The following is a 26125-nucleotide window of genomic DNA, read 5'->3' on the forward strand; positions in this document are numbered from 1 at the left end:
AGACCAACTCCCTCTCTCTGACTCCCCAGACCAACTCCCTCTCTCTGACTCCCCATACCAACTCCCTCTCTCTGACTCCCCAGACCAACTCCCTCTCTCTGACTCCCCAGACCAACTCCCTCTCTCTGACTCCCCAGACCAACTCCCTCTCTCTGACTCCCCAGACCAACTCCCTCTCTCTGACTCCCCAGACCAACTCCCTCTCTCTGACTCCCCAGACCAACTCCCTCTCTCTGACTCCCCAGACCAACTCCCTCTCTCTGACTCCCCAGACCAACTCCCTCTCTCTGACTCCCCAGACCAACTCCCTCTCTCTGACTCCCCAGACCAACTCCCTCTCTCTGACTCCCCAGACCAACTCCCTATCTCTGACTCCCCAGACCAACTCCCTCTCTCTGACTCCCCAGACCAACTCCCTCTCTCTGACTCCCCAGACCAACTCCCTCTCTCTGACTCCCCAGACCAACTCCCTCTCTCTGACTCCCCAGACCAACTCCCTCTCTCTAACTCCCCAGACCAACTCCCTCTCTCACTTTTTCTTTATTTGCGTTCAACCTGTGTCACCCTCTCTCTCATCTCTCCCTCGTGCATTTCCACTTCCGCTCTCCCGCTCTCGTCCTCTCTTTTCCCTTTCTGCGTCCCTTTCTATGGCCAGTCGTGTGTACTAGTCATACCGATTCTGTCCATTTATAGTGTTCTCTCAGTAATACCCATCAGTCAGTCAGTGTCCCATGTGTCCCTGGGGACTGTTCACTTCCTCCTACTCATTACAGCGTTAACGTAGAGGCCCATCCATTTATGAGGTAAATACAGTACGTAATATATATCCTGTCTCTCTAAGTGTGGCAGTAATGTAGTGGAGGACTCATTCATCCTGTAGGCACGCTATGTTAACCCTTTGTTGCCTGGTCCTGCAGTATTAGAGTGGTGCTGGGATGTCCAGTTAGTCTGCCAGTCAGATAGCCAAGCCTCTCTCCCTCCCTCTCTCTCGCCGTTTCTCTCTCTATCTCTCTCACTCTCCCCCAATATATCTCTCTGTATTAGGCTACTAATATGCCTACATTTCTCCCACTCTCCAGCCTTCTCTCCCTCCCTTGCTGTTCTCTTCCCTTAGCCTCATCCACTAGAAGTGCTTGTGTGATGGACTCTTACTAAACGGATGCAGATTGTATTCAGGCTATTTTCAACCAGTGCGTGCACTTTAGCCAGCTAGACACTTTTTTAATGACTCTCCTTACTCCCACCACTTCGGAGAAACAGAAGGCCTCCTACCCAAATAAGACAGGTCCTAGCCCCCCATCTCTCGGCCCTCTCCTCTCCTAGCGTTATTACTGTAGCCTACCGTGCAGTGAGTCTGAAACTCACTATCCCTGTCCTCTTCTCTCTTTTCATTTTCCTTTTTGTTTCATTTCATGGAATTCATAACCTATGTCCCCCTTTCAGAATCTCTTTTACTAGGACTAGTCACCTCTTCTCTTTTTATCCTTCTTTCACTCCCATACCTCCTCCTCCCTCTATCCTCAGCTCCTTGTCCTCCTGTCTCAGTGTGATGTCACAGATAAACCTGTTTAAACTACAGCCACCCCTAATTAACTCCAGCTGGCTGTCACTTCACTTCCCCTTTACACTAATCTCCCGTCAATGTGGCCTGTTTGAACCAATCACCACGCTTTGCCCAGGTGCCCTGACCAATCACGGTGTTCGTAATTTAACCGTTGAACACTAAAAAGCAGTTTAGTAGTCTGGGGGGAAAAGTATCTTCTGTTATCTCCAGTGAGGTGAGGGGGAAGATGGCGAGTTGAAGGTGTTTCTCTTTGAAGTGCATTTGAGCAGAGCACAGCGGAGGGGTTTGAGCAGAGCACAATGGAGGGGTTTGAGCAGAACACAATGGAGGGGTTTGAGCAGAGCATAATGGAGGGGTTTGAGCAGAGCACAGCGGAGGGGTTTGAGCAGAGCACAATGGAGGGGTTTGAGCAGAACACAATGGAGGGGTTTGAGCAGAGCATAATGGAGGGGTTTGAGCAGAGCACAATGGAGGGGTTTGAGCAGAGCACAATGGAGGGGTTTGAGCAGAACACAATGGAGGGGTTTGAGCAGAGCATAATGGAGGGGTTTGAGCAGAGCACAATGGAGGGGTTTGAGCAGAGCATAATGGAGGGGTTTGAGCAGAGCACAATGGAGGGGTTTGAGCAGAGCACAATGGAGGGGTTTGAGCAGAGCACAATGGAGGGGTTTGAGCCGAGCACAGCGGAGGGGTTTGAGCAGAGCACAGCGGAGGGGTTTGATTCTCTCCTGAGCGCAATTACCAAGGCCTGGTGGGGAGCACTGTATCAGAGAGACACAAAGTATTGAGCCTGTGTCCACCCATGGTGCTTCACCACAGCTCTCTAGAAAGGCCAGAGCCAGGAGTTTCAAGTGATGTGTGATTATTGTTGCCTTGGCATCCTGTCCTCATATTATTTGGAGCTGTCGCTCCCTCTCTCTTTCCCTCTCGCCTACTCCATCGATCTCCAGTGGACATGATGAATGATTTCAGTTGCCCGCTTGACTACATGGTGAGAGGAAAGCTGATAATGACTACTTTACCATCGCCATCACGCCTCCCCCCTTTCACTCCTACAGCTGTGTCTCTCTCTGTGTGTTTGTGTGTGGTGCACGCGCCTGCATCACAGCTCTTGTGTAACATAGCTCTGAGATTTATGATTGCCTTCAAGCAGAACATCGACATATAGACAACTGTTACAGTGAGTGTTTGTTGTGTATGTTAATGAGAGAGAGAGAGAGAGATAGTTTCTCTGCATCTGTGTGGGTAGGCTGATAGTTTTTATTTTGGCTCACTTGAATAGAACTTAGCTAATTTTGGGTGTCATTAGTAATATGAATGTTTTGTGGGATGGTCTGAGTCTTTGCCTTCTGGTGCCCAGTGTCCCAGATGGTTGATTCGTCGTCATGGCAAATAAACTGATATGTAATGTTGATTCATTGGCACAGTTTCCCCTTCAGTAGGCAGGCCCAGGCCCCGGAGTCTCTGTGGGCGTAAGCATGCTGAGTTTCGTGTTTCGCTGCCTTAGGAGACGGAAATGTACATTTTATATCCTGTAATATACACGGTTTGTTCTTTCTTTAACTCATTATTAGAATACAAAGAATATGTCTTTATTATTCATAGCCCTACGGAGCATACAATATTATTTTTGCTGACATCGTGCCCGGCCAATCCCTCGGGACACCACACCCACACACACGAGGGCCCCTAGGGACCGGAGTTGTTCCTGACCACATGCCCTGATGAGGAAAACATGAGTTCATGTGGTCAGGAAAAACTCCTGGCCCCTACTCAAACATGTCAGTGATAGTACTTGGATCCTAAATCAGGTGTCATAAGCAGATAACTGCTAGGAGAAGGTGGTCGTTGGGCCTGAGGATCAAAGAGCAGGTGAATGACCAGCGAGCAGTTTACTCTCAAGGGCCCAGCACTTGGAGGTTTGTACTGTAGAAATGAGCTTGATGACTTATAGCAGTGGACATGATGGCGCTTGATTGAGGTCAATTGTGGTGGCTACCGCTACATTCTCCTTATGTTCGAGGAAACATAGGACACAATTCTGGTGTTAGTCCAATGTTTAAAGTGATGGCAAACATTATCTTCTACCGTAATTCATCGATTGGATTAATACATTACAATTGAACATTTGTCCTGTGTTTTGTTGTGAAGGATAACATCCTTATCTAACATTTGGTCTTGCTCTGATGTAGGCGGATATAGACTATCTTACTCCTTGTTTATTTGATGTAGTCCCGATGTTGTCTGGCTGAAGTGCTGGTTATCATTGTTACTGTCACAAAACACTTCTTACAATGTTATTCTGTCTGAGCCCCAGTGTTTATCAGATTTTCCCGAGCAATAGCAAGGTGTAGATAGCTGCTCTGCTGAATGGGCACGTCAGTTTTGTGTATGTATGGCAAAAATATAGATGTCTTTCTCCCCACCCCCCTTGATCTTGTCACTTGAGTTGATGGTCCGTGTGTGGTATACACCAGTTTGCCAAGCGACTGTGAAGTGTAAGAAAATGGAGTGTGCGTCAGCGACGCAGACCTGTGACTGACTAGCTAACCACTGTATTGCTCTGTGCTCTCTCCCAGAAAGATTGAGTCACGGGAGCAGCGTATTTGTCTGTAGTATAAACTGCAGCTCCAGCAAAAGGGCCTTTTACTCTGGTCATTTAATGTGAGGAGCACTAAAAGGTAAAGTCCCCTGCATGTTTAAACATATCTGAGTGGAGAAGAACCAAAGGCCTATTAGCTGTCCTCGATTAAAGGCCCAGTGCAATCCAAAACGGGATCTGCCTGTGTTTTATGTATATATTTCCACACTATGAAGTTGGAATAATACTATGAAATAGTGAAAATGATGATAATGCATTTTTAGTGTAAGAGCTGTTTGAAAAGGCCTGCTGAAATTTCTGCCTGTCTTGGAGGAATGGGAGTTTTGGCCTGCCTGGTGACATAACCAGGTGGTAAATTTGTTAATAGACCAATAAAAAAGAGCATTCCAAACCTCTCTACCAATAACAGCTAGTTTTCAGATGTCCCCTCCCCACTCAGACCATACACTCCTAGCTAAATTCTTGCTTGAGTAATTGCTCTTTGCTAAGAGACTATTGTTGTTTCTTTTTGACCATTTTAATTGAAAACAATTACAGTAAGGTACTTAATTGTTACCTAGAAATTATTTGATATTGAGATAAAAAACGCTGCATTGGACCTTTAATAATCAAACTTGTTAGCAGATAAGAAATAACAGCAGGAGACAAACACAGACATTGACATTTACGAGGCCTCTCTATCTCGTCTCACCAAACACAAACATCATAGGCAAGAAGAAAGGCGTGTTATGTAACCTGTGATATGTCTCTCTCCCCTGCCATGGCCTCTTCCCTCTCTCTATCCTCCTTTTTCTCAGTCACTCCCCCTCCATCCCTTATCTAAATCTCTCTTTTTCTCTTCCTCTCTCCAGGTATGTGGTCGTTCTCCGTGTCCGAGCTGGCTGTTCCGGGGGCGGAGGTGGGCCGTATCTCGGCAACAGATGCTGACCTGGGCGACAATGCCAAGCTGGAATATACCATCCTGGAGGGAGAGACGGGGAACACCTTCAACATCAGCGGAACGAACCAAGAGGCTGTGATCACACTGAACAAGGTGAGAGGGAAGATAGATGTGGGAGTAAGCGAGGGAACGTGTTTGGTGTTACCCGAGAGAGGGTTGGAGGGAACGAGGGAGGGTGGAATAATGGAGAAGGAGGAGAGAGAGGAAACAGGTGAGCCTGCTATGCTGGATATCTAGTGTTTTCTCTGTGAGCCAGACGGCCATATCTGTGTGTGTGTGCTTGTTGAATCAGCTCACATTTGCCTTGATGCTGTCTGATTCTGGATGATTCCCCCCAGAGCTGACTGTCACTCTGGGTTATCTACTAATGAAGACGTGTGGTTGGGGATGAGAGCTGACACTGTGTTTGTTGCGTGGAACATGTGTGTGTATGTGTGTCTGTCTCCCGCGTTCTTACTCACCTGTGACTGGGCCTCTCTCACGTGTGATGTTGATGTTGACTGACATCAATAGCAGCAACACCAAAGACCTCTAGTCTGTCTCAGAGACACGCCGGAAATATGCTATTTGAAGCTAAATTAGCCTTTCAAAGAGGCGCATACACGGTGTGTGAGTGTTAAAAATATACCCTGCTCTTTAATATAGCCTGTCACTTAGATCTGAGATATGAGAGACTCTGAGGCGCCTCTGATGGTCATCCAGTGTGTGTGTGTGTGTGTGAGTGCCTGCGGATGTGTGTGTCACTGTGACAGCCCCCCCAGGGTTTGTGAGATGTGTTAAAAAGCCTTGGCCGGAGGTAGGGTTGTAAAGGATTTCCAGGCCTGGGATGTGTTACTTTGATAAGAGAGAGAGGGGAGGGAGGGGGGAAGAGACAGTAAGAGGGGGAGAGGGAAGGGGAAACAGAGAGGTGAGGGAAAGGGGTGAGGGCACTGAGGTATACAAGGACTGGATACTGCGTCCAAGGTGTCCGACCATTGTTTTCAACGTAATCTACTCACGTTTGCACACGCCGATTCATGGACCGTCTATATCCGGGTTGCATCTGGTTTACATGACCCAACATCACATGCGCACTAGCACTCAGTGCGCACAGGGAGCAGCGTGAGCAGCGACGACGTCGTCACATCATCCAAAAAACATGGCAGACATTGGATGAATGTAAAATGTTAAAATCTTCGGTGATAGACAAAAATCGGCCTCAGCGACAATTATTTGAATTATTCAATGGATGTTTTGTGGACTAAGGTCATGACTAAAGTCTTATTTGGAATTTTCAAATCTGACTTCTCTATGTGGCTGTCAAAGGAAATAGTATTTCTGGTCCGGGCGTCAGTTAAACTGTAGTACCGAAGCAAGACTGTAGGTGCAGTCGAAACCGTGCTTCAAGACCAGAACCCTGGCCCCTTGGGTGGGTGGGGGGGGCGGGGTGGATGGATGGAAGCAGGGAGGAAAAAGAGAGTGAAATTAGCGAGACAGCCATAGCAAAAACAGATGGAAGAGATAGTGAGAGAAAAGAGAGAGAGACACAAATGAAGCGGAAAAACACACCCAAAGGAAGACAGGCAGGCTGAAAAATAGAGGTTTGTTTGAGAGAAAAAAAGACAGAGTAAGAGAGAGAGAGAGAGAGAGAGAGAGAGAGCAATAACATAGAGAGAATGTCTAAGCAGCATCCGGCAGAGGGAGATAGAAGTGATCAATTCACCGTGTGCTCAGTCACTGGAGAAATGAGAGGGAAAACGACTTGTAAACAAATACACACCTCCTCTCACATCCCTCTCCAATCACCTCCCCTCTCCTCTCACATCCCTCTCCTATCTCCCCTCGGATTCCGACTCCATTGCACTGAGGACACCAAACAAAACCAATATGGAACGTTGTCTCCCTCCTTCCCCAAAAAGATATTCTGGAAAGAAATAGAAGAGATGGACATTTTTGCGTCCGTCTTCTCTAGGGCTCTTCCATATTGGCTCAGGGAACACACGGTTGTCGTCGTGACAGAGGGAGGATAAGAATGATAGGTGGGCGCTAGGTAGGTGGGTGTAGCTGAGAAGAAGACTTGAGAAGGTTACAAGGGATTTTGCCTTTCAGAGAATTCACACGCAACTAATGGAAAACATAGAAGATACATAGAAGATACCACACTAATAGAAAAATAAACAAAGCCTAAAAATGGCGCTAAGCTCCCGCCACGATTTGCACAACAAAAAAAAGCAGTGTGTTTGGGTATGTGGTGTATGTGATAAGTGTGTGTGTGTGTGTTGAGGTTTGTGTGTACTGAATCACTCACTGTCGATGGCCAGTTTGTCTGTAGGGAAGAAAAATAAGAAAAAAAAGGAGGGGTTTTGTGGAAAAATATGATATTTTTGCCCTTGAGGAAAATATTTCCGACTTGAACAATCTCTGCTACCACTGAGTCTGCCCTGACCTCGATGTGGGAAGAATCTTTCTATCATTGATCTTAGACTTACAGCCACACACACAGCCGCACAGGGACACACACACAGGCACACTGGAATACATACACAGGCGAACACACAGGCACACGTGCGCCCGGGCACAAACACACAAAAATTGTTGACCTTGGCTTGCAGCTAGCTATCCCTGTTAACAATCAGTGGGATGAGAAAAAGGTGGTGTGAAGGAAGGTGTGAAGGAATACAGTCATTTGTATAAAAAGGGGGAAAAATGGTGGCGCCTTCCTAAAAGAATGAGGTTCAGCACTGTGTGATGTGACAGATGACGGGGGGGGGGGGGGGGGGGGAGTGTGTGTGTATCTGTCAGAGACAGACAGCGACAGGCCCATGGGCAGTGGTAGAGAGTGGAGAGGTGGGGTGAGGTGAGGGTGGTGGAGGGTTAGCCAGGGACGTGCAAGGGAAGCTGGGTCGTTAACACTCCTGCAGTCAGTCTGGGTAAAGACTGGAGACTGCCTGTCTCTTATCACTGCTTATTCACAGTCAGTCTCCCAGGGCCACAGCAAACTCTATCTCCCCTCTCTCTCCATATCTCTCTCTCTCTGTCTCTCTCTCCCTCTCCCTCTCTCATTTCTCTCTCTCTCTATCTCTCACTCTCTCTCTCTGTCTCTCCCTCCCTCTGTCATCCCCTCACTCATCCTCCTCTCCTTTTCTCTCTATCTCTCGCTCTCTCTCTCTGTCTCTCCCTCCCTCTGTCATCCCCTCACTCATCCTCCTCTTCTCCTTTTCTCTTTTCTCAGGGGCCATTTTGTTGGATACTAGCAGTTTTTGTCTCAGTCTGACTCATTGTTGTGATTCTCCCTCTTAACTGCCTGGGCATAGGTCACTCTAATTCAACCTCTAAACGGTGTCCGGGGATTTGAAAATAGACAACTATTCATTTATAGGCTTATATGAGCACACCAGTTGTTTTTTTAAAATGGGGTTTTCTGAGGGCAGTGGATTGAGATGAGATCTAGTCCCTGTGCACACAGGCCTAAACGCAGAGAAAGGGAAGGTTCGAAGCCAATAGAATGTGTTTGGAATTGGGAAATACATTTTGGTATCCAATCTCTCAAGTCTTAAATGACACCACTGCCACTCTCATACCGTTGTGTTTGGTACAAACTGCAGGTCTACCGGGTAAACATCTCAATCCCATTGATGTTAAATATATATATATATACCTGAACCATCAAGTGAACTAAGGTTTACAATAAGACTTCTTCTCTGTAAATAAGCAAGGAGTTCCTTGTTACTGCTCTGCAAAGCTGCCACCCAGTGGTGGATATAACAGCTGTAATCAGAGACAGTTAATTGACATGGTGCCCTCTACTCACATGTGGTAATGTAGGGGTGGTAAGAAAACTTCAAAGCGACCTTTAGAGCCGCTACCCACTAGGCACTTTTAGGAATGTGTAACCTACCCGGTCAGAGGTCAAGTTGGAGCTATTACCATGTTGCGTATACCTACAGTATCTAATCCTTTCACAACTACATGAAGTCAATAGCTTGGGACTATAAGGTTCTATCTGCAAAAAGATGATTCAGAGATAAGTGGCTTTCAAGTTCCAAACCCTCATTGGTTTGAATTGTGTCAGACATTTTTAGATTGTATTCTTTTGAACTGAACAACATGAATCAGGGTATTTAGAGTATATACAGTGCCTTGAGAAAAGTATTCACACCACTTAACGTTTTCCACATTTTTTGTGTTTCAGCCTGAATTTAAAATGGATTTAACACAATACCCCATCATGTCAAAGTGGAATTATGTTTTTTGAAATGTTTACAAATCAATTAAAAATGAGAAGCTGAAATGTCTTGAGTCAATAAGTATTCAACCCCTTTGTTATGGCAAGCCTAAATAAGTTCAGGAGTAAACATTTGCTTAACAAGTCACATAATAAGTTGCATGGACTCTGTGTTCAATAATAGTGTTTAACATGATTTTTGAATGACTTCCTCATCTCTGTACCCCACACAAACAATTATCTGTAAGGTCCCTCAGTCAAGCAGTGAATTTAAAACACATATTCAACCACAAATACCAGGGAGGTTTTCAATGCCTTGCAAAGAAAGGCACCTATTGGTAGATGGTTAAAAATAACAAAAAGCAGACTTTGAACATCCCTTTGAGCATGGTGAAGTTGTTAATTAAACTTTGAATTTGAACTTATCAATACACCCAGTCACTACAAAGATTTCACCATGAGAATGAGGGTGGATCAAGAACATTGTAGTTACTCCACAATACTAATCTAATTGACAGTGAAAAGAAAGAAGTATGTACAGAATTTAAACATTCCAAAACATACATTTTGATTCCAACAATGCACTAAAGTAATCCTAGAGGAAAACCTGGTTCAGTCTGCTTTCCGCCAGACACTGGGAGATGAATTCACCTTTCAGCAGGACAATAATCTGAAACACAAAGCCAAATCTACACTGGAGTTGCTTACCAAGAAGACAGTGACCGAGTTACAGTTTTGACTTAAAACTACCAGAAAATCTATGGCAAGACCAGAAAATGGTTGTCTAGCAATGATCAACAACCAATTTGACAGATGTTGAAGAATTTTTTGAAGAATAATGGGAAAATGTTGCACAATCCAGGTGTGAAAGCTCTGAGACATACCCAGAAAAACTCACAGCTGTAATCGCTGCCAAAGGTGTCTCTACAAAGTATTGACTCAAGGGTGTGAATACTTTTGTAAATGAATATTTCATTTTCAATACATTTGCTAACATTTCTGAAAACATGTTTTCACTTTGTCATTATGGGGTATTTGTGTACATTTTTTAATTCAGGCTGTAGCACGACAAAATGTGGAATAAGTCAAGGGGTAGGAATAATGTATAGGTAGAGAACATTGAACAGAACAAGGCTATGGCAACAATACATTTGGACAAAAAATGCAGATAGAACCTTCTAGTCACACGCTCTGGAAGTGCCTAAGGGTAGTAAGGCCTAGCTGAGTCCAGAGTGTGCTGACTACACAGCTGCATGCTACACAGGTCTATGACACTGATCCTCAGCAACATTTGGAGTTCAATGAGAAATTGTCCTCAGTTGGTAGAGCATGGTACTTGCAAAGCCAGGATATGATTTCAAATGTATGCAAGCATGTAAGTCGCTTTGGATAAAAGTTTCTGCTAAATAATATATGCTACATCATAAAAGACGATCATCTTCCCCCAATATATACATTCTCTGATTTCACTCAAGGTATGTTTTTTGGGGGTATGAGCTGTGTAAACCTTCTATTCATATATCTGTGTGATTCCACCTAGGGACACTTTAATTCCATTGGTTAGCCATTATTTCCATATGCTCTCACTTTAAATGGCTGGCTGATCCACGGTCACTGGCTAGCAGCGCTCCGAGGATTATCTGTGTTTGTTTTCTCACTGAGAAGAGAGATTGTACTAATCTCCTCGGAGAGAAGGAGAGGGAGAAAGGAAGAGAGAGAGAGTGAGAGGGGGGATAGAACATGGGACATGGAAGAGAGAGAATGGGAGATGGGAGAGCGAGAGGAAAAGAGAAATAGAGGGATGAAAGAGAGAGAGAGGAAGGGAGAATGAGGATGCGAGATGAAAAGGGGGATATACCAAAAATATAGGGATGAGTATACATACAGAGGGCAGAGGGAGAAAAAGAGAGGAAGGAAGGACATGAACAGAGTGAGTGACAGAAAGGAGGGAGAGAGAAAGAGCAAAGTGTGGAGAGATTTAGAGGATACTCTGTTCCAGCAGTACTAAAGTTGCATGTCTGTCTGCAAAATTGCTCGGAGCTAAGTCTGCAATCTTAAGTGAGTAGTCAGACAAAGACATAATCTTGATGTAAAATGTTGAGAATTGAGTAAAACCTCACATAGGCTACGCCAGCAGGAAAGAGAGGGCTCTTATACAGCATCGTGCAGTTAAAGAGATCCTTTTTCACTTGCATATTCCCCTACGGTAAGATGGAAACGCTGGCTACACATATACAATAGCTGCAAAGAAGTCGGATTCAGATCATTTAAAGCCTCACTGATCAGCCTCCCCCCCCCCTCCCCCACACACACACGTATGAACATGAGCCGTATTTGATGCATGATGTATTTGACTATTGTGCCATACTGGTTAGTTAATTAATTCCATGCTTAGACCGTAGCAAAAGGCTATTGTTACAGAGAAAGAATTAGAATTTCAAAAAAGAGTGCAGGACAGGACAAGAGAAGGTTGTACTAAGAGATGGAGAGATGGGAGAGAGAGAGTGGGAGAGAGAGAGTGGAAGGGAGAGAGTGGCAGGGAGAGAGTGGCAGGGAGAGAGTGGCAGGGAGAGAGTGGGAGGGAGAGAGTGGCAGGGAGAGAGTGGGAGGGAGAGAGTGGGAGGGAGAGAGTGGGAGGGAGAGAGTGGGAGGGAGAGAGTGGGAGAGAGTGAGAGAGTGGGAGAGAGTGAGAGAGTGGGAGAGAGTGAGAGTGGGAGAGAGTGAGAGAGGGAGAGAGCGAGAGAGAGTGGGAGAGCGGGAGAGAGTGGGAGAGCGGGAGAGAGAGACAGGGAGAGTGGGAGAGAGAGTGGGAGAGAGAGACAGAGAGAGAAAGAGAGGGAGAGTGAGAGAGAAAGAGAGACAGAGAGAGAAAGAGAGTGGGAGAGAGAGACAGAGGGAGAGTGGGAGTGAGAGTGGGAGAGAGAAAGAGAGGGGGAGTGGGAGAGTGAGAGTGGGAGAGTGGGAGTGAGAGACAGAAAGAGAGGGACGGAGGGAGAGTGAGAGTGGGAGAGTGACGGGCATGATACACTAGCACAGGATGCCGCGTGGTGAAACACCGCGTCCCATTCATTTCAATGGAAGGAAAGGGGTGAGAAGCAGAGAGGGCGGTGACCTTTGGGTGGTGCGAAGGTGGCGTGGGAGGCGGTGAAAAACTTTTCCCAACTTTATGCAAATCCGCAGTGGCGACCTCTGGGCGATGACCAATCATATCGAGTGGTTCCCATGACGAATTTGACGCTATGCGACCCAAGGCTGGAAACTTTCAGCAAAGATGGCTGACAAAAATACTAGGATGGAAGCAAATGTAAGTGATTATAGCGTCATAACGAATCATGCATGAAATTGTACAGTAAACAGGAATATGTTAGGTAATGTAGAGACAAACATTTATGCATATTTTTTATCATAAAGTTAATTTACAAAAATTGAGATTTAGCAAGCTAGCTGGCTAGCTTTATGCGTATGTGTAATGGCTGTCAAAGTCCATGCTCCTCCTCGTCTGAGGAGGAGAACGATCCGACCAAGATGCGGATTGATAATTGTACATGTTTAATGTAAATAACAAGAAAACACTACAAACTACAAAACAACAAACGTGACATACCTCAAAACAGTCCTGTGTGGTCCAAACACTGACACAGGAAACAAACACCCACAAAAGCCTACTGCCTATGGCTACCTTAAATATGGCTCCCAATCAGAGACAAATGAATGACAGCTGTCTCTGATTGAGACCCAATCTAGGCAGCCATAGACATAACTAGACAACCTAACAAACACTATCCCATACACATACAACACCCATAGACTAACCAAACACACACAACATACAATGCCCACCCCAACTCACGCCCTGACCAACTAAACATAATCAAAATAACATAAAAATAGGTCAGGAACGTGACATAACCCCCCCCTCAAGGTGCGTACTCCGAACGCACCACCAAAAGTCTAGGGGAGGGTCTGGGTGGGCATCTGTCCACGGTGGTGGCTCCGGCTCTGGACGCTGTCCCCACACCACCATAGTCATTCCCCGCTTCCGTATCCCCCACCCAATGACCACCCTCCAACTAAACCCACCTAACTGAAGGGGCAGCATCGGGATAAGGGGCAGCACCGGGATAAGGGGCAGCACCGGGATGAGGGACGGCAGCTCCGGGCTGAGGGACGGCAGCTCCGGGCTGAGGGACGGCAGCTCCGGGCTGAGGGACGGCAGCTCCGGGCTGAGGGACGGCAGCTCCGGGCTGAGGGACGGCAGCTCCGGGCTGAGGGACGGCAGCTCCAGACTGGCGGATCCTGGCTGGCTGGCGGATCCTGGCTGGCTGACGGCTCTGGCTGGTCATGGCTGGCTGACGGCTCTGGCTGGTCATGGCTGGCTGACGGCTCTGGCTGATCCGGTCTGGCGGAAGGCTCTGGCTGATCCGGTCTGGCGGAAGGCTCTGGCTGATCCGGTCTGGCGGAAGGCTCTGGCTGATCCGGTCTGGCGGAAGGCTCTGGCTGATCCGGTCTGGCGGAAGGCTCTGGCTGATCCGGTCTGGCGGAAGGCTCTGGCTGATCCGGTCTGGCGGAAGGCTCTGGCTGATCCGGTCTGGCGGAAGGCTCTGGCTGATCCGGTCTGGCGGAAGGCTCTGGCTGATCCGGTCTGGCGGACGGCTCTGGCTGATCCGGTCTGGCGGACGGCTCTAGCGGCTCCTGTCTGGCGGACGGCTCTAGCGGCTCCTGTCTGGCGGACGGCTCTGTAGGCTCATGGCAGACGGGCGGCTTTGCAGGCTCATGGCAGACGGGCGGCTTTGCAGGCTCATGGCAGACGGACGGTTCAGACGGCGTTGGGCAGACGGGCAGTTCAGGCGCCGCTGGGCAGACGGGCAGTTCAGGCGCCGCTGGGCAGACGGGCAGTTCAGGCGCCGCTGGGCAGACGGGCAGTTCAGGCGCCGCTGGGCAGACGGCAGACTCTGGCCGGCTGAGACGCACTGTAGGCCTGGTGCGTGGTACCGGAACTGGAGGTACCGGGCTAAGGACACGCACCTTCAGGCTAGTGCGGGGAACAACAACAGGGCACACTGGACTCTCGTGGCGCACTCTAGGCCTGGTGCGTGGTACCGGAACTGGAGGTACCGGGCTGAGGGCACGCACCTCAGGGCGAGTGCGGGGAGAAGGAACAGTGCGTACAGGGCTCTGGAGACGCACAGGAGGCTTGGTGCGTGGTGCCGGAACTGGAGGCACTGGGCTGGAGACACGCACCATAGGGAGAGTGCGTGGAGGAGGAACAGGGCTCTGGAGATGCACTGGAAGCCTGGTGCGTGGTGTAGGCACTGGTGGTACTGAGCTGGGGTGGGAAGGTGGCGCCGGATATACCGGACCGTGAAGGAGGACACGTGCTCTTGAGCACCGAGCCTCCCCAACCTTACCAGGTTGAATGGTCCCCGTAGCCCTGTCAGTGCGGCGAGGTGGAATAGCCCGCACTGGGCTATGCAGGCGAACCGGGGACACCACCTGTAAGGCTGGTGCCATGTACGCCGGCCCGAGGAGACGTACTGGAGGCCAGATACGTTGGGCCGGCTTCATGGCATCCGGCTCGATGCCCAACCTAGCCCTCCCAGTGCGGCAAGGTGGAATAGCCCGCACTGGGCTAAGCACGCGTACTGGGGACACCGTGCGCTTTACCGCATAACACGGTGTCTGACCAGTACGACGCCCTCTCACTCCACGGCAAGCCCGGGGAGTTGGCTCAGGTATCCTACCCGGCTTCGCCACACTCCCCTTTAGCCCCCCCCCCAAGAAATTTTTGGGTGAGCCTCTCGGGCTTCCAGCCTCTCATACGTGCTGCCTCCTCATACCAGCGCTCCTGGGCTGTGGCTGCCTCCTTCTCCTCCCGAGAACGGCGATTCTCTCCCACCTTAGCCCAGGGTCCTTCTCCATTGAAAATTTGCTCCCAACTCCATTCCTCCTCTCTCCATTGCTTTAGTTCTTGCCCTCCTTCCTCAATCCGCTTGGTCCTGTTGTGGTGGGTGTTTCTGTAATGGCTGTCAAAGTCGTTCTCCTCCTCAGACGAGGAGGAGCATGGATCGGACCAAGATGCGGATTGATAATTGTACATGTTTAATGTAAATAACAAGAAAACACTACAAACTACAAACGTGACATACCTCAAAACAGTCCTGTGTGGTCCAAACACTGACACAGGAAACAAACACCCACAAAAGCCTACTGCCTATGGCTACCTTAAATATGGCTCCCAATCAGAGACAAATGAATGACAGCTGTCTCTGATTGAGACCCAATCTAGGCAGCCATAGACATAACTAGACAACCTAACAAACACTATCCCATACACATACAACACCCATAGACTAACCAAACACACACAACATACAATGCCCACCCCAACTCACGCCCTGACCAACTAAACATAATCAAAATAACATAAAAATAGGTCAGGAACGTGACAGTATGAAATTGTAATTCTGGTTGTTTAATGTTTTAGGGACTCATGAAACAACCAGCAAACCAGCAAACCAGGCTTGTGAAACAGTGGATGTAAAGAATCTAGCTAACTAAAGCATTTACTGCAAATTGAATGTATAATATTTGCCATGTAATGCAGATAGATGAAATAACGTAGCTAGCTACGTTCTTGCTTATTGTGCAGTGGAGGATAAAAATACCTGTATGCCTGGATGGATGTGTAGCCAGCTATCTAGCCGATCTGTGTATGAACCCTAAAGCGTTTGGTATATATATTAGCTCAGAACCTAGCTATGAACCTCAGCTATCATAGCCAGTTGTATCAACTTCAAAACAGTCTGAATGACATTAATGAAGCCTATGGATTGAGTAGAATATAATATAACTCTGTGCCAAGGATGCAAGTTGTATATACATGTAGTTATTACCATGCATGAGATCCCCACATTGTAGCCTATACATTTAATATATTCACTGATCATGTACTCTATTTTGGCAAATAGAGGTGCAGTTCAGATATGAATGTCTTTAAGATTGTTTTTCAGTCATATCCAATACCAGGAGTATCAAATTCCAGTCTTTGAATGATTGTCACGCCCTGGCCTTAGTATTATTTGTTTTATTTATTATTTTAGTTAGGTCAGGGTGTGACATGGGGTATGTGTGTATTTTGGGGTATTATATGGTAGAGGGGGTGTTGGTTGTAGTTTATGGTTTTGTGTTGAGTGTATGTATCTAGCTGTGTCTATGGGTGTGTAGTTTACTAGGAAAGTCTATGGTGGCCGGAATGGGTTCTCAATTAGAGACAGCTGATTTCTGTTGTCTCTAATTGGGAGCCATATTTAAGGCTGCCATAGGCTTTAGCTGTTTGTGGGTCATTGTACATGTCGACGTAAGTAGTTTGTGTGTGCACTTGCGTTTTAGGTTTCACGATCGTTTGGTTAGTGTGTTAAGTGTTACGTGGTCATCTTCATAATTAAAGAAGATGTATTCAAGTCATGTTGCGCCTTGGTCCTCTCTTTCACGTCAACACGATCGTGACAATGATGCTGTGTCCATGTATGTATTAGAATTATACACTTCAACAGTGTTTACCAATCTTGTTCCTGGGACATCAATGGTTACACATTGTAACTAATAAACTAGAAACATGATTTAACTAGTTAAAGGCTGATTTGTAATTCATAAATACCTGAAATATAATTTAAAAAACAGTACACTACACTTCCTATGCATCATGTAAATACTGTAAAACCAGTTCATCTCAATATCTAATTCCCTTCATCTGCATTGATCTGATAAACACAGGATAGGTGTAGTATTTCATCAAATGAGACTTAATTTCAACCAGTAGAGAATGTGAAACGTTTTATTGAAAGAAGTTCAATATCCAAGTGTTATAAATACATGCATTATAAATATTATCATTGTAATACTATAAATACAAGTTAAATCTGTACTTCAATGCACATATGTTGTGCATTATAAAAACAGAGGAAGAAAGAGGTGGCGGGAGAGGTGTAAAAGACAGAAAGGGAAAGAGGTAAGAACATAGGAGCAGGGAAGGCAGCATATGATTAATGAATCACAGTGCTACCCAAATATTCTCTCAGTTCATCACAATTACATAATAGTGTCTCTAGTCAGCCCGGAGGTTATCTTAAAAGCGGGTGAGGTGGCGATGACGGGACTTGGGGATGGCATCCTCTCTCACATCAAAACATCTGCAGACTAGAGACAGATGGAGAGAGAGAGATAGCATGTTTATGTTTTTGGGACTACTGCATCTCTATCTGTATTTCAATGTAAAGCATCTATTTAATAATACTTCCTGTTGACCTGACCAAGTGACCTCTCACCTCTGATCATGCTGTGCCCTCTATGTAGCCAGTTCAGATGCGGGAGGGGTTCACCGACACAGCTGATATAACCTTGAGGATTTAGGGAGAAGGGGAGAGAGGGATGAAGTGAAGGAGAGAGACTGTTATTGATAAAATAAGGAGAGAGACCGTGTTAAACAGAAATCTGTTTGTGTGGCCTCACCTGGTGTCCACACCACACTAAGTGGCTGCAGAGAACTTTATGCTGAAAACATGAACAGACACACGAGGACAAACAATTTTACATTTACATTTAAGTTTAAGTCATTTAGCAGACGCTCTTATCCAGAGCGACTTACAAATTGGAAAGTTCATACATATTCATCCTGGTCCCCTCGTGGGGAATGAACCCACAACCCTGGCGTTGCAAGCGCCATGCTCTACCAACTGAGCCACACGGGACCAATATAGCATAACAATATAGCATAGTTATAGAAATAATGAAGTGTCTTACTATTCTCAATGGTTGGCCCTCTTGCCTAGTCTTTGAAGGTGGAAGGAGCCACAGTTATACACCTGAGCCTGCTTACTGAACAACACAATCCATTCATCAGATTGATACATGAGTGTGTAGGTGTGGGATATAGGGTGTCTAATTGTTCTATATTTTTTCAATATGGGTGATTTTAAATAGCTTGTTTTGTTTTTGTACAGACATCACAACCTTACCTAAACAGCACCCTCACCTGAGAAGTAGAAATCAAAGGGAGAGAAACTGGGAATTGAATAACTGCAGTTGACATAGCTAAGTACATGGAAGAATACTCTTATTGCAATGTGAATGGCTCTTAAAAGAGCCTTTGGTTGTGCATAGTGTAGTCTATGGTGTTGCCAGGGAACAGAACCCTCTTCGAAGAGGTAGGAGGTGAAGATCTCCCGCACACTGATTGCCTCTCTTGCTGCGTTGTTGGACCCCATCCTTGAAACATCCTGCTGAGCAGTAGACTTCTCCTCTGACACACGCCCGCGAGCTGCAGATCCCCTCCTGGTCCTCGTGTCTATCCTCATGAAGTTATGCAGGACACAGGTAGCCTTCACACACCTGAATTCCTCCAGGAGGCAGTCCCAAATGGCCCTGGTCACCCAACCTTGCAGTGCCCTACACGTTAACCGTAGCCAATCGTTTTGAAGGAATCTCCAGTTACAAGGTATCTGTAGGAATATGGAAGACAATGTAATTATGAGAGACATTTACATCACCAGGTCATTGTGGATTACTTTGGATTGATAGATGCATGGACACACATATGTACATATGTAGCATGTGTCAATAACAGGATCATATCAAGGATAGCATCACAAATGAATACATAAATACCACTTGAAGCGTGATGATGAGTTGATCATTTGAATCAGCTGTGCAGTGATAAGGTAAAAACAAAAATGTGCACCCCTTTGAGTCCCCAGGACCAGGACTGAGAACCACTGCTCTTCATTGGGACCACTTCATGTGTAGACAGGCTTTCATAGCTCTCTTTATCTGAGGCCAGAAAATCTCACAAGAAATTACACCGCACTGAATGTTACTATTATCTCCGTCCTCACTTCTAGGGACTGGAACTACACAAAAGTACCTGCCCTATCCAGAATAGCCTACTCCCTCACTGACAGTTGGGGCTGCTATCCTATCACCCTCCTCCATGGCTGTTAGCTAGCTGCCTACAAATGCATTTGGAGTTAGTTTTTTTACAGTGATAAATACATCAAGATAGCTAGCTAATATGAAGTTAGGTAGATGGTGATATTTCATTCACTTAGCTAGCTATCTATACAGTATGTGAAGTTGGCTAGATAGCTAGCTAGCCAACCAGCTAGCTCATTTAGCAGCTCATCTGAGTTAGCTTGCACTGTAGCTAGTCTAATAATACATCATTTTTTTGACATTTTCGAAATGTATTTTGTTACTTGAATAGGTTCTCTCAGCCATGTGGACAATTGGAAACAGGGCAACAAAGTTTGTTTGTCACCAGAGCATTTTAGAGCATATTACTATTGAACTATGTACCCAATAATAACCAGACCTTCATACAAACTTGCTATGCTGAATTCTTGACACACAATCCAACGTGCTGCTATATGCTGCCAGCACGTCAACAAGCAAGTCACAATGTGCGGCCTAAGCGGCACGCGGCAATGTACCGCTATCTCATCTCTCCCAAGTGGACATTCTCTCTTTCTCCCCTGACCCATCTGTCTATCGCCTCCTTTGAATTCCATGCTGTCACAGTTACCAGCCCTTTCAAGCTTAACATCCTTATCATTTATCGCCCTCCAGGTTCCCTTGGAGAGTTCATCAATGAGCTTGACGCCCTGATAAGTTCCTTTCCTGAGGATGGCTCACCTCTCACAGTTCTGGGTGACTTTAACCTCCCCACGTCTACCTTTGACTCATTCCTCTCTGCCTCTTTCTTTCCACTCCTCTCCTCTTTTGACCTCACCCTCTCACCTTCCCCCCCTACTCACAAGGCAGGCAATACGCTTGACCTCATCTTTACTAGATGCTGTTCTTCCACTAATCTCATTGCAACTCCCCTCCAAGTCTCCGACCACTACCTTGTATCCTTTTCCCTCTCGCTCTCATCCAACACTTCCCACACTGCCCCTACTCGGATAGTATCGCGCCGTCCCAACCTTCGCTCTCTCTCCCCCGCTACTCTCTCCTCTTCCATCCTATCATCTCTTCCCTCTGCTCAAACCTTCTCCAACCTATCTCCTGATTCTGCCTCCTCAACCCTCCTCTCCTCCCTTTCTGCATCCTTTGACTCTCTATGTCCCCTATCCTCCAGGCCGGCTCGGTCCTCCCCTCCTGCTCCGTGGCTCGACGACTCATTGCGAGCTCACAGAACAGGGCTCCGGGCAGCCGAGCGGAAATGGAGGAAAACTCGCCTCCCTGCGGACCTGGCATCCTTTCACTCCCTCCTCTCTACATTCTCCTCTTCTGTCTCTGCTGCTAAAGCCAATTTCTACCACTCTAAATTCCAAGCATCTGCCTCTAACCCTAGGAAGCTCTTTGCCACCTTCTCCTCCCTCCTGAATCCTCCTCCCCCTCCTCCCCCCTCCTCCCTCTCTGCTGATGACTTTGTCAACCATTTTGAAAAGAAGGTCGACGACATCCGATCCTCGTTTGCTAAGTCAAACGACACCGCTGGTTCTGCTCACACTGCCCTACCCTGTGCTTTGACCTCTTTCTCCCCTCTCTCTCCAGATGAAATCTCGCGTCTTGTGACGGCCGGCCGCCCAACAACCTGCCCGCTTGACCCTATCCCCTCCTCTCTTCTCCAGACCATTTCCGGAGACCTTCTCCCTTACCTCACCTCGCTCATCAACTCATCCTTGACCGCTGGCTACGTCCCTTCCGTCTTCAAGAGAGCGAGAGTTGCACCCCTTCTGAAAAAACCTACACTCGATCCCTCCGATGTCAACAACTACAGACCAGTATCCCTTCTTTCTTTTCTCTCCAAAACTCTTGAACGTGCCGTCCTTGGCCAGCTCTCCTGCTATCTCTCTCAGAATGACCTTCTTGATCCAAATCAGTCAGGTTTCAAGACTAGTCATTCAACTGAGACTGCTCTTCTCTGTGTCACGGAGGCGCTCCGCACTGCTAAAGCTAACTCTCTCTCCTCTGCTCTCATCCTTCTAGACCTATCGGCTGCCTTTGATACTGTGAACCATCAGATCCTCCTCTCCACCCTCTCCGAGCTGGGCATCTCCGGCGCGGCCCACGCTTGGATTGCGTCCTACCTGACAGGTCGCTCCTACCAGGTGGCGTGGCGAGAATCTGTCTCCGCACCACGTGCTCTCACCACTGGTGTCCCCCAGGGCTCTGTTCTAGGCCCTCTCCTATTCTCGCTATACACCAAGTCACTTGGCTCTGTCATATCCTCACATGGTCTCTCCTATCATTGCTATGCAGACGACACACAATTAATCTTCTCCTTTCCCCCCTCTGATAACCAGGTGGTGAATCGCATCTCTGCATGTCTGGCAGACATATCAGTGTGGATGACGGATCACCACCTCAAGCTGAACCTCGGCAAGACGGAGCTGCTCTTCCTCCCGGGGAAGGACTGCCCGTTCCATGATCTCGCCATCACGGTTGACAACTCCATTGTGTCCTCCTCCCAGAGTGCTAAGAACCTTGGCGTGATCCTGGACAACACCCTGTCGTTCTCAACTAACATCAAGGCGGTGACCCGTTCCTGTAGGTTCATGCTCTACAACATTCGCAGAGTACGACCCTGCCTCACGCAGGAAGCGGCGCAGGTCCTAATCCAGGCACTTGTCATCTCCCGTCTGGATTACTGCAACTCGCTGTTGGCTGGGCTCCCTGCCTGTGCCATTAAACCCCTACAACTCATCCAGAACGCCGCAGCCCGTCTGGTGTTCAACTTTCCCAAGTTCTCTCACGTCACCCCGCTCCTCCGCTCTCTCCACTGGCTTCCAGTTGAAGCTCGCATCCGCTACAAGACCATGGTGCTTGCCTACGGAGCTGTGAGGGGAACGGCACCCCCGTACCTTCAGGCTCTGATCAGGCCCTACACCCAAACAAGGGCACTGCGTTCATCCACCTCTGGCCTGCTCGCCTCCCTACCTCTGAGGAAGTACAGTTCCCGCTCAGCCCAGTCAAAACTGTTCGCTGCTCTGGCACCCCAATGGTGGAACAAACTCCCTCACGACGCCAGGTCAGCGGAGTCAATCACCACCTTCCGGAGACACCTGAAACCCCACCTCTTTAAGGAATACCTAGGATAGGATAAAGTAATCCTTCTAACCCCCCCCCCCCCCCCTTAAAAGAGTTAGATGCACTATTGTAAAGTGGTTGTTCCACTGGATATCATAAGGTGAATGCACCAATTTGTAAGTCGCTCTGGATAAGAGCGTCTGCTAAATGACTTAAATGTAAATGTAAATGTAGTGTACATGCACCGTGAGAGTGAGAGTGGGAGAGTGAGAGTGAGTGGGAGAGTGAAAGTGGGAGAGAAAGAGATTGAGAGTGGGAGAGAGAGATTGAGAGAGTGGGAGTGGGAGAGTGAGAGACTGAGAGAGTGTGAGTGGAAGAGTGAAAGATGGAGATGGAGAGAGAAAGCAGCATAGGATGAGGAAGTGAGACAGAAAAAGGGAGGTGGTGGTTGTGATAAGTGCTTTCTCTAAGCCTGAGCGAGAGAAAGAGATGAGTGTGTGTTCTGGGTGTCAGAGATGGACCTCTGCACACTAGGATGGGAGTGGAGACTGTGATGGAGTGCATGGGAGAGAGGGAGGGCGGGAGGGAGGAATGAAGGGAGGGAGGGGGAAGGGAGGGAGTGGGTGATAAGTGTGTGTTCACAGTGTAAGTGACATCTCTCCTCCTCAGACAGATTGTCTCTCTCTCCTTCTAATGGGATCCTGTTAGAGAACCTTTCTCTCTGTCTACCCCCTCACTCCCTCTCGCTCACTCTCCCTGGCTCTCTCTCTCTCTCTCTCTCTGACATTTCCCCTTTTCCTGCTTCGAAATCTTCCTGTATTGCCTATATTTCAATATCCGTGCCCTTCAATTCCCCTTTTCCCACTGCATCGTTTTTAATCAATCTCTGTCCTGTTAAGATTACAGATTTCTTGTAAGAGAATGCAGTTCTTTACAACTGTGAGAAAATGGAAAAAGAGGGGAGATCAGAAAGAAGAGAAAAATATCCATATTTTCCTCCAAGAGGGACATTCAAAGATCGCTTTTTTCCACTCATGCGTTGAATATTGCTCATACCAAATCACTCTATTTATTCATAGTCCAGTCCAGTCTGCATGTTTCTGCCAATCATACTGACTCCATCCAATATTGGCATGTAAGAAAACCTCAGAACGCTGTTTCTAACCAGACCCAGCCGTGTCGCTCTCCAGAATGTAATCAAGGTAGGGCTTTGCCCCCGCTAGCAATCACCTCTCCTGATCTGATCAGAGACGGGCTCATTCCTAGAGGAACCCTCCTGCTAAGAGAAACCACGATGAGCAGCCAGCCAGAAAGACAGACAGGCGGACAGTCATCACGTCTCAGCAGATGCCAAATTCAGACGAGATTGGAGCTGTATCATGAAACCCTCACAGCTTCCTACTTGTCTGACTACATCTGTGAATGTAATAGCATGGGTACATTATATGCCTGTAGTTAACCAGGTCAATGCATCATACTTGATGCTGATGTTTAAGTTTCTACCACTGAATAAAACATACGTTTGCGAAATGTCAATATGATTTCATTTTCACAGTCAAGGTGAGCTTATTGCATTTGTATGGAAATGTGTATGTTTCCACACCATACCCAGGAGCACACACAAGAATGTGAACACATTAACTACCGGTGTTGTAAAGGGAAAGTGTGATACAATATCACTTGGCAATGTTACACTACAGAACCAACATGTAGTTACTGTAACCTCGTTTTCTCTCTCTCTCTCTCTCTCTCTCTCTCTCTCTCTCTCTCTCTGTCTCTCTCTCTCTCTCACTCACTCACTCACTCACTCACTCACTCACTCACTCACTCACTCACTCACTCACTCACTCATACACATATTTAGCAGATGTTATTGCGGGTCTATCAATAACTGTCCGTCATTCCCTCTCTGCAGGCTGTGGACTATGAGAGTCGTAGCTCCTACTCTTTCTCCGTGGAGGTGTTGAACCCCATGGTGGACCCTCGTTTCCTCCGTCGTGGGCCCTTTAAGGACCGCGCCTCCATCCGAGTGGCCGTGCTGGACGCAGACGAGCCGCCCCGCTTCTCCCGGGCTCGCTACCGTATGGATGTGTCGGAGAACTGCCCTCCCGCCTGCACCGTGGGACGGGTTAGTGCTGTGGACCCTGATACTGGACTCACCAATAACATCAGGTACTGGACTAGAGTGGATCCTATACAGACCAGGGGAGAACTTCTGTCCCCTCTCATTGAAGCCCTGAAGTTCAAGGCCGACCGGGATCCTCCATTATAGGGAAAACATCAACGGGAAAAGGGCAATCTTCGTATAAATCAGGGATGGGCAACTTTGATGGGGGTGGGGGCTATCATGAGGGGCCTCAGTGGCTCGCGGTTCTGCATACCCACATCCATACCCACACATACAGTCAGAGCCAGACCTAGCCTTTTGGGGGCTCTAAGTAAAATTTTGGTTTTGGGGGCTCCCACCTTGAAAGCAAAACATTTTAGCGGACTCCTCTTGACAGTAGAGAGATACATTTAAGTTTTAGAGTTAGCTTGCTACAATTCTATACATTTTGTCATGGGGTGGAGAGAAAATGTGCAGTACAATTATAGATAGCTGTACAAGTTTAGATAGCTGGTCACTAGACTAATTTACCAATCTAAAGATTTTTTGCTGATATGAGCTAATTTTGGAACTGTCAGTGACTGCCTTAACAAGTGAAAAATGCACAACCAAATTTCGAAATTGCACCTTCGTATTCTACCATTCTGACTCTCCACAGTAAGTTGAGACCCCGTCCGACCCCGACCGAGGGTCCACCCCGGTCAGCCTTCAACTTGAGATCCTCAATGAGAGGATCTGAGCACTGAGCTAGCCTGCAACGTTACTTCCTGGACTAACTCAAACTGCACGTTATATCTTGAAAATATTCCCCATGAGATGCCAGCTTAGTCGCTAAAATCAACTTCCTTGACTTCAAATGCGCTATTCAGGCTTCACATAGAAATGAATGGTGTGACATCATTGATGGGTTTATCCATTTATGTATGCCATCTATGATATAGACAGACAGACTGAAAGACAAACAAGCATGTGCAAACGCACGCATGGACACACCAAGAAAGGTGCAAGGCAAAATTATCTTTATATGTACAGTGCCTTCGGAAAGTTTTCAGACCCCTTGATGTTTTCCACATTTTGTTAAATTACAGCCTTATTCTAAAATAGATTTAAAAAATATATATCCCTAATCTACACACAATATCCCATATTGACAAAGCGAAAACAGTTTTTAGAAATGTTTGCAAATCTATTAATTTACATAACTATTCAGACCCTTTGCTATGAGACTCGAAATTGAGCTCAGGTGCATCCTATTTCCATTGATCATCCTTGAGATGTTTCTACAACATGATTGGAGTCCACCTGTGGTAAATTCAATTGATTGGTCGTGATTTGAGAAGGCACACACCTGTCTATTTAAGGTTCCAAGGTTGACAGTGCATGTCAGAGAAAAAAACCAAGCCATGAGGTCGAAGGAATTGTCCATAGAGCACCGAGACAGGATTGTGTCAAGGCACAGATCTGGGTACAAAAAATGTCTGCAGCATTGAAGGTCCCCAAGAAAACAGTGGTTTCCATCATTCTTAAATGGAAGAGGTTTGAAACCATCAGGACTCTTCCTAGAGCTGGCCACCTGGCCAAACTGAGCAATCGGGGAAGAAGGGCCTTGGTCAAGGTGGTGACCAAGAAACTGATGGTCACTCTGACAGAGCTCTAGAGTTCCTCTGTGGAGATGGGAGAAC

The 26125-nt window shown here is 47.1% G+C and overlaps 1 protein-coding gene across 4 annotated transcripts in view; it reads left to right on the forward strand.

Moving 5' to 3' along the window:
* The window catches only part of LOC139559567 (uncharacterized), a 137040-nt gene that overhangs the window by 92840 nt on the left and 18075 nt on the right, over positions 1–26125 (forward strand). For all 4 annotated transcript variants that reach the window (XM_071375668.1, XM_071375672.1, XM_071375671.1 and 1 more), the window contains exons 6-7: positions 5018–5199; positions 24252–24508. In XM_071375668.1, coding sequence (XP_071231769.1) covers positions 5018–5199; positions 24252–24508 — 439 coding nt within the window. The remainder of the gene's footprint in view (positions 1–5017; positions 5200–24251; positions 24509–26125) is intronic.

The sequence above is a fragment of the Salvelinus alpinus genome, chromosome 30, assembly GCF_045679555.1.
Source record: "Salvelinus alpinus chromosome 30, SLU_Salpinus.1, whole genome shotgun sequence".
Taxonomy (NCBI): domain Eukaryota; kingdom Metazoa; phylum Chordata; class Actinopteri; order Salmoniformes; family Salmonidae; genus Salvelinus; species Salvelinus alpinus.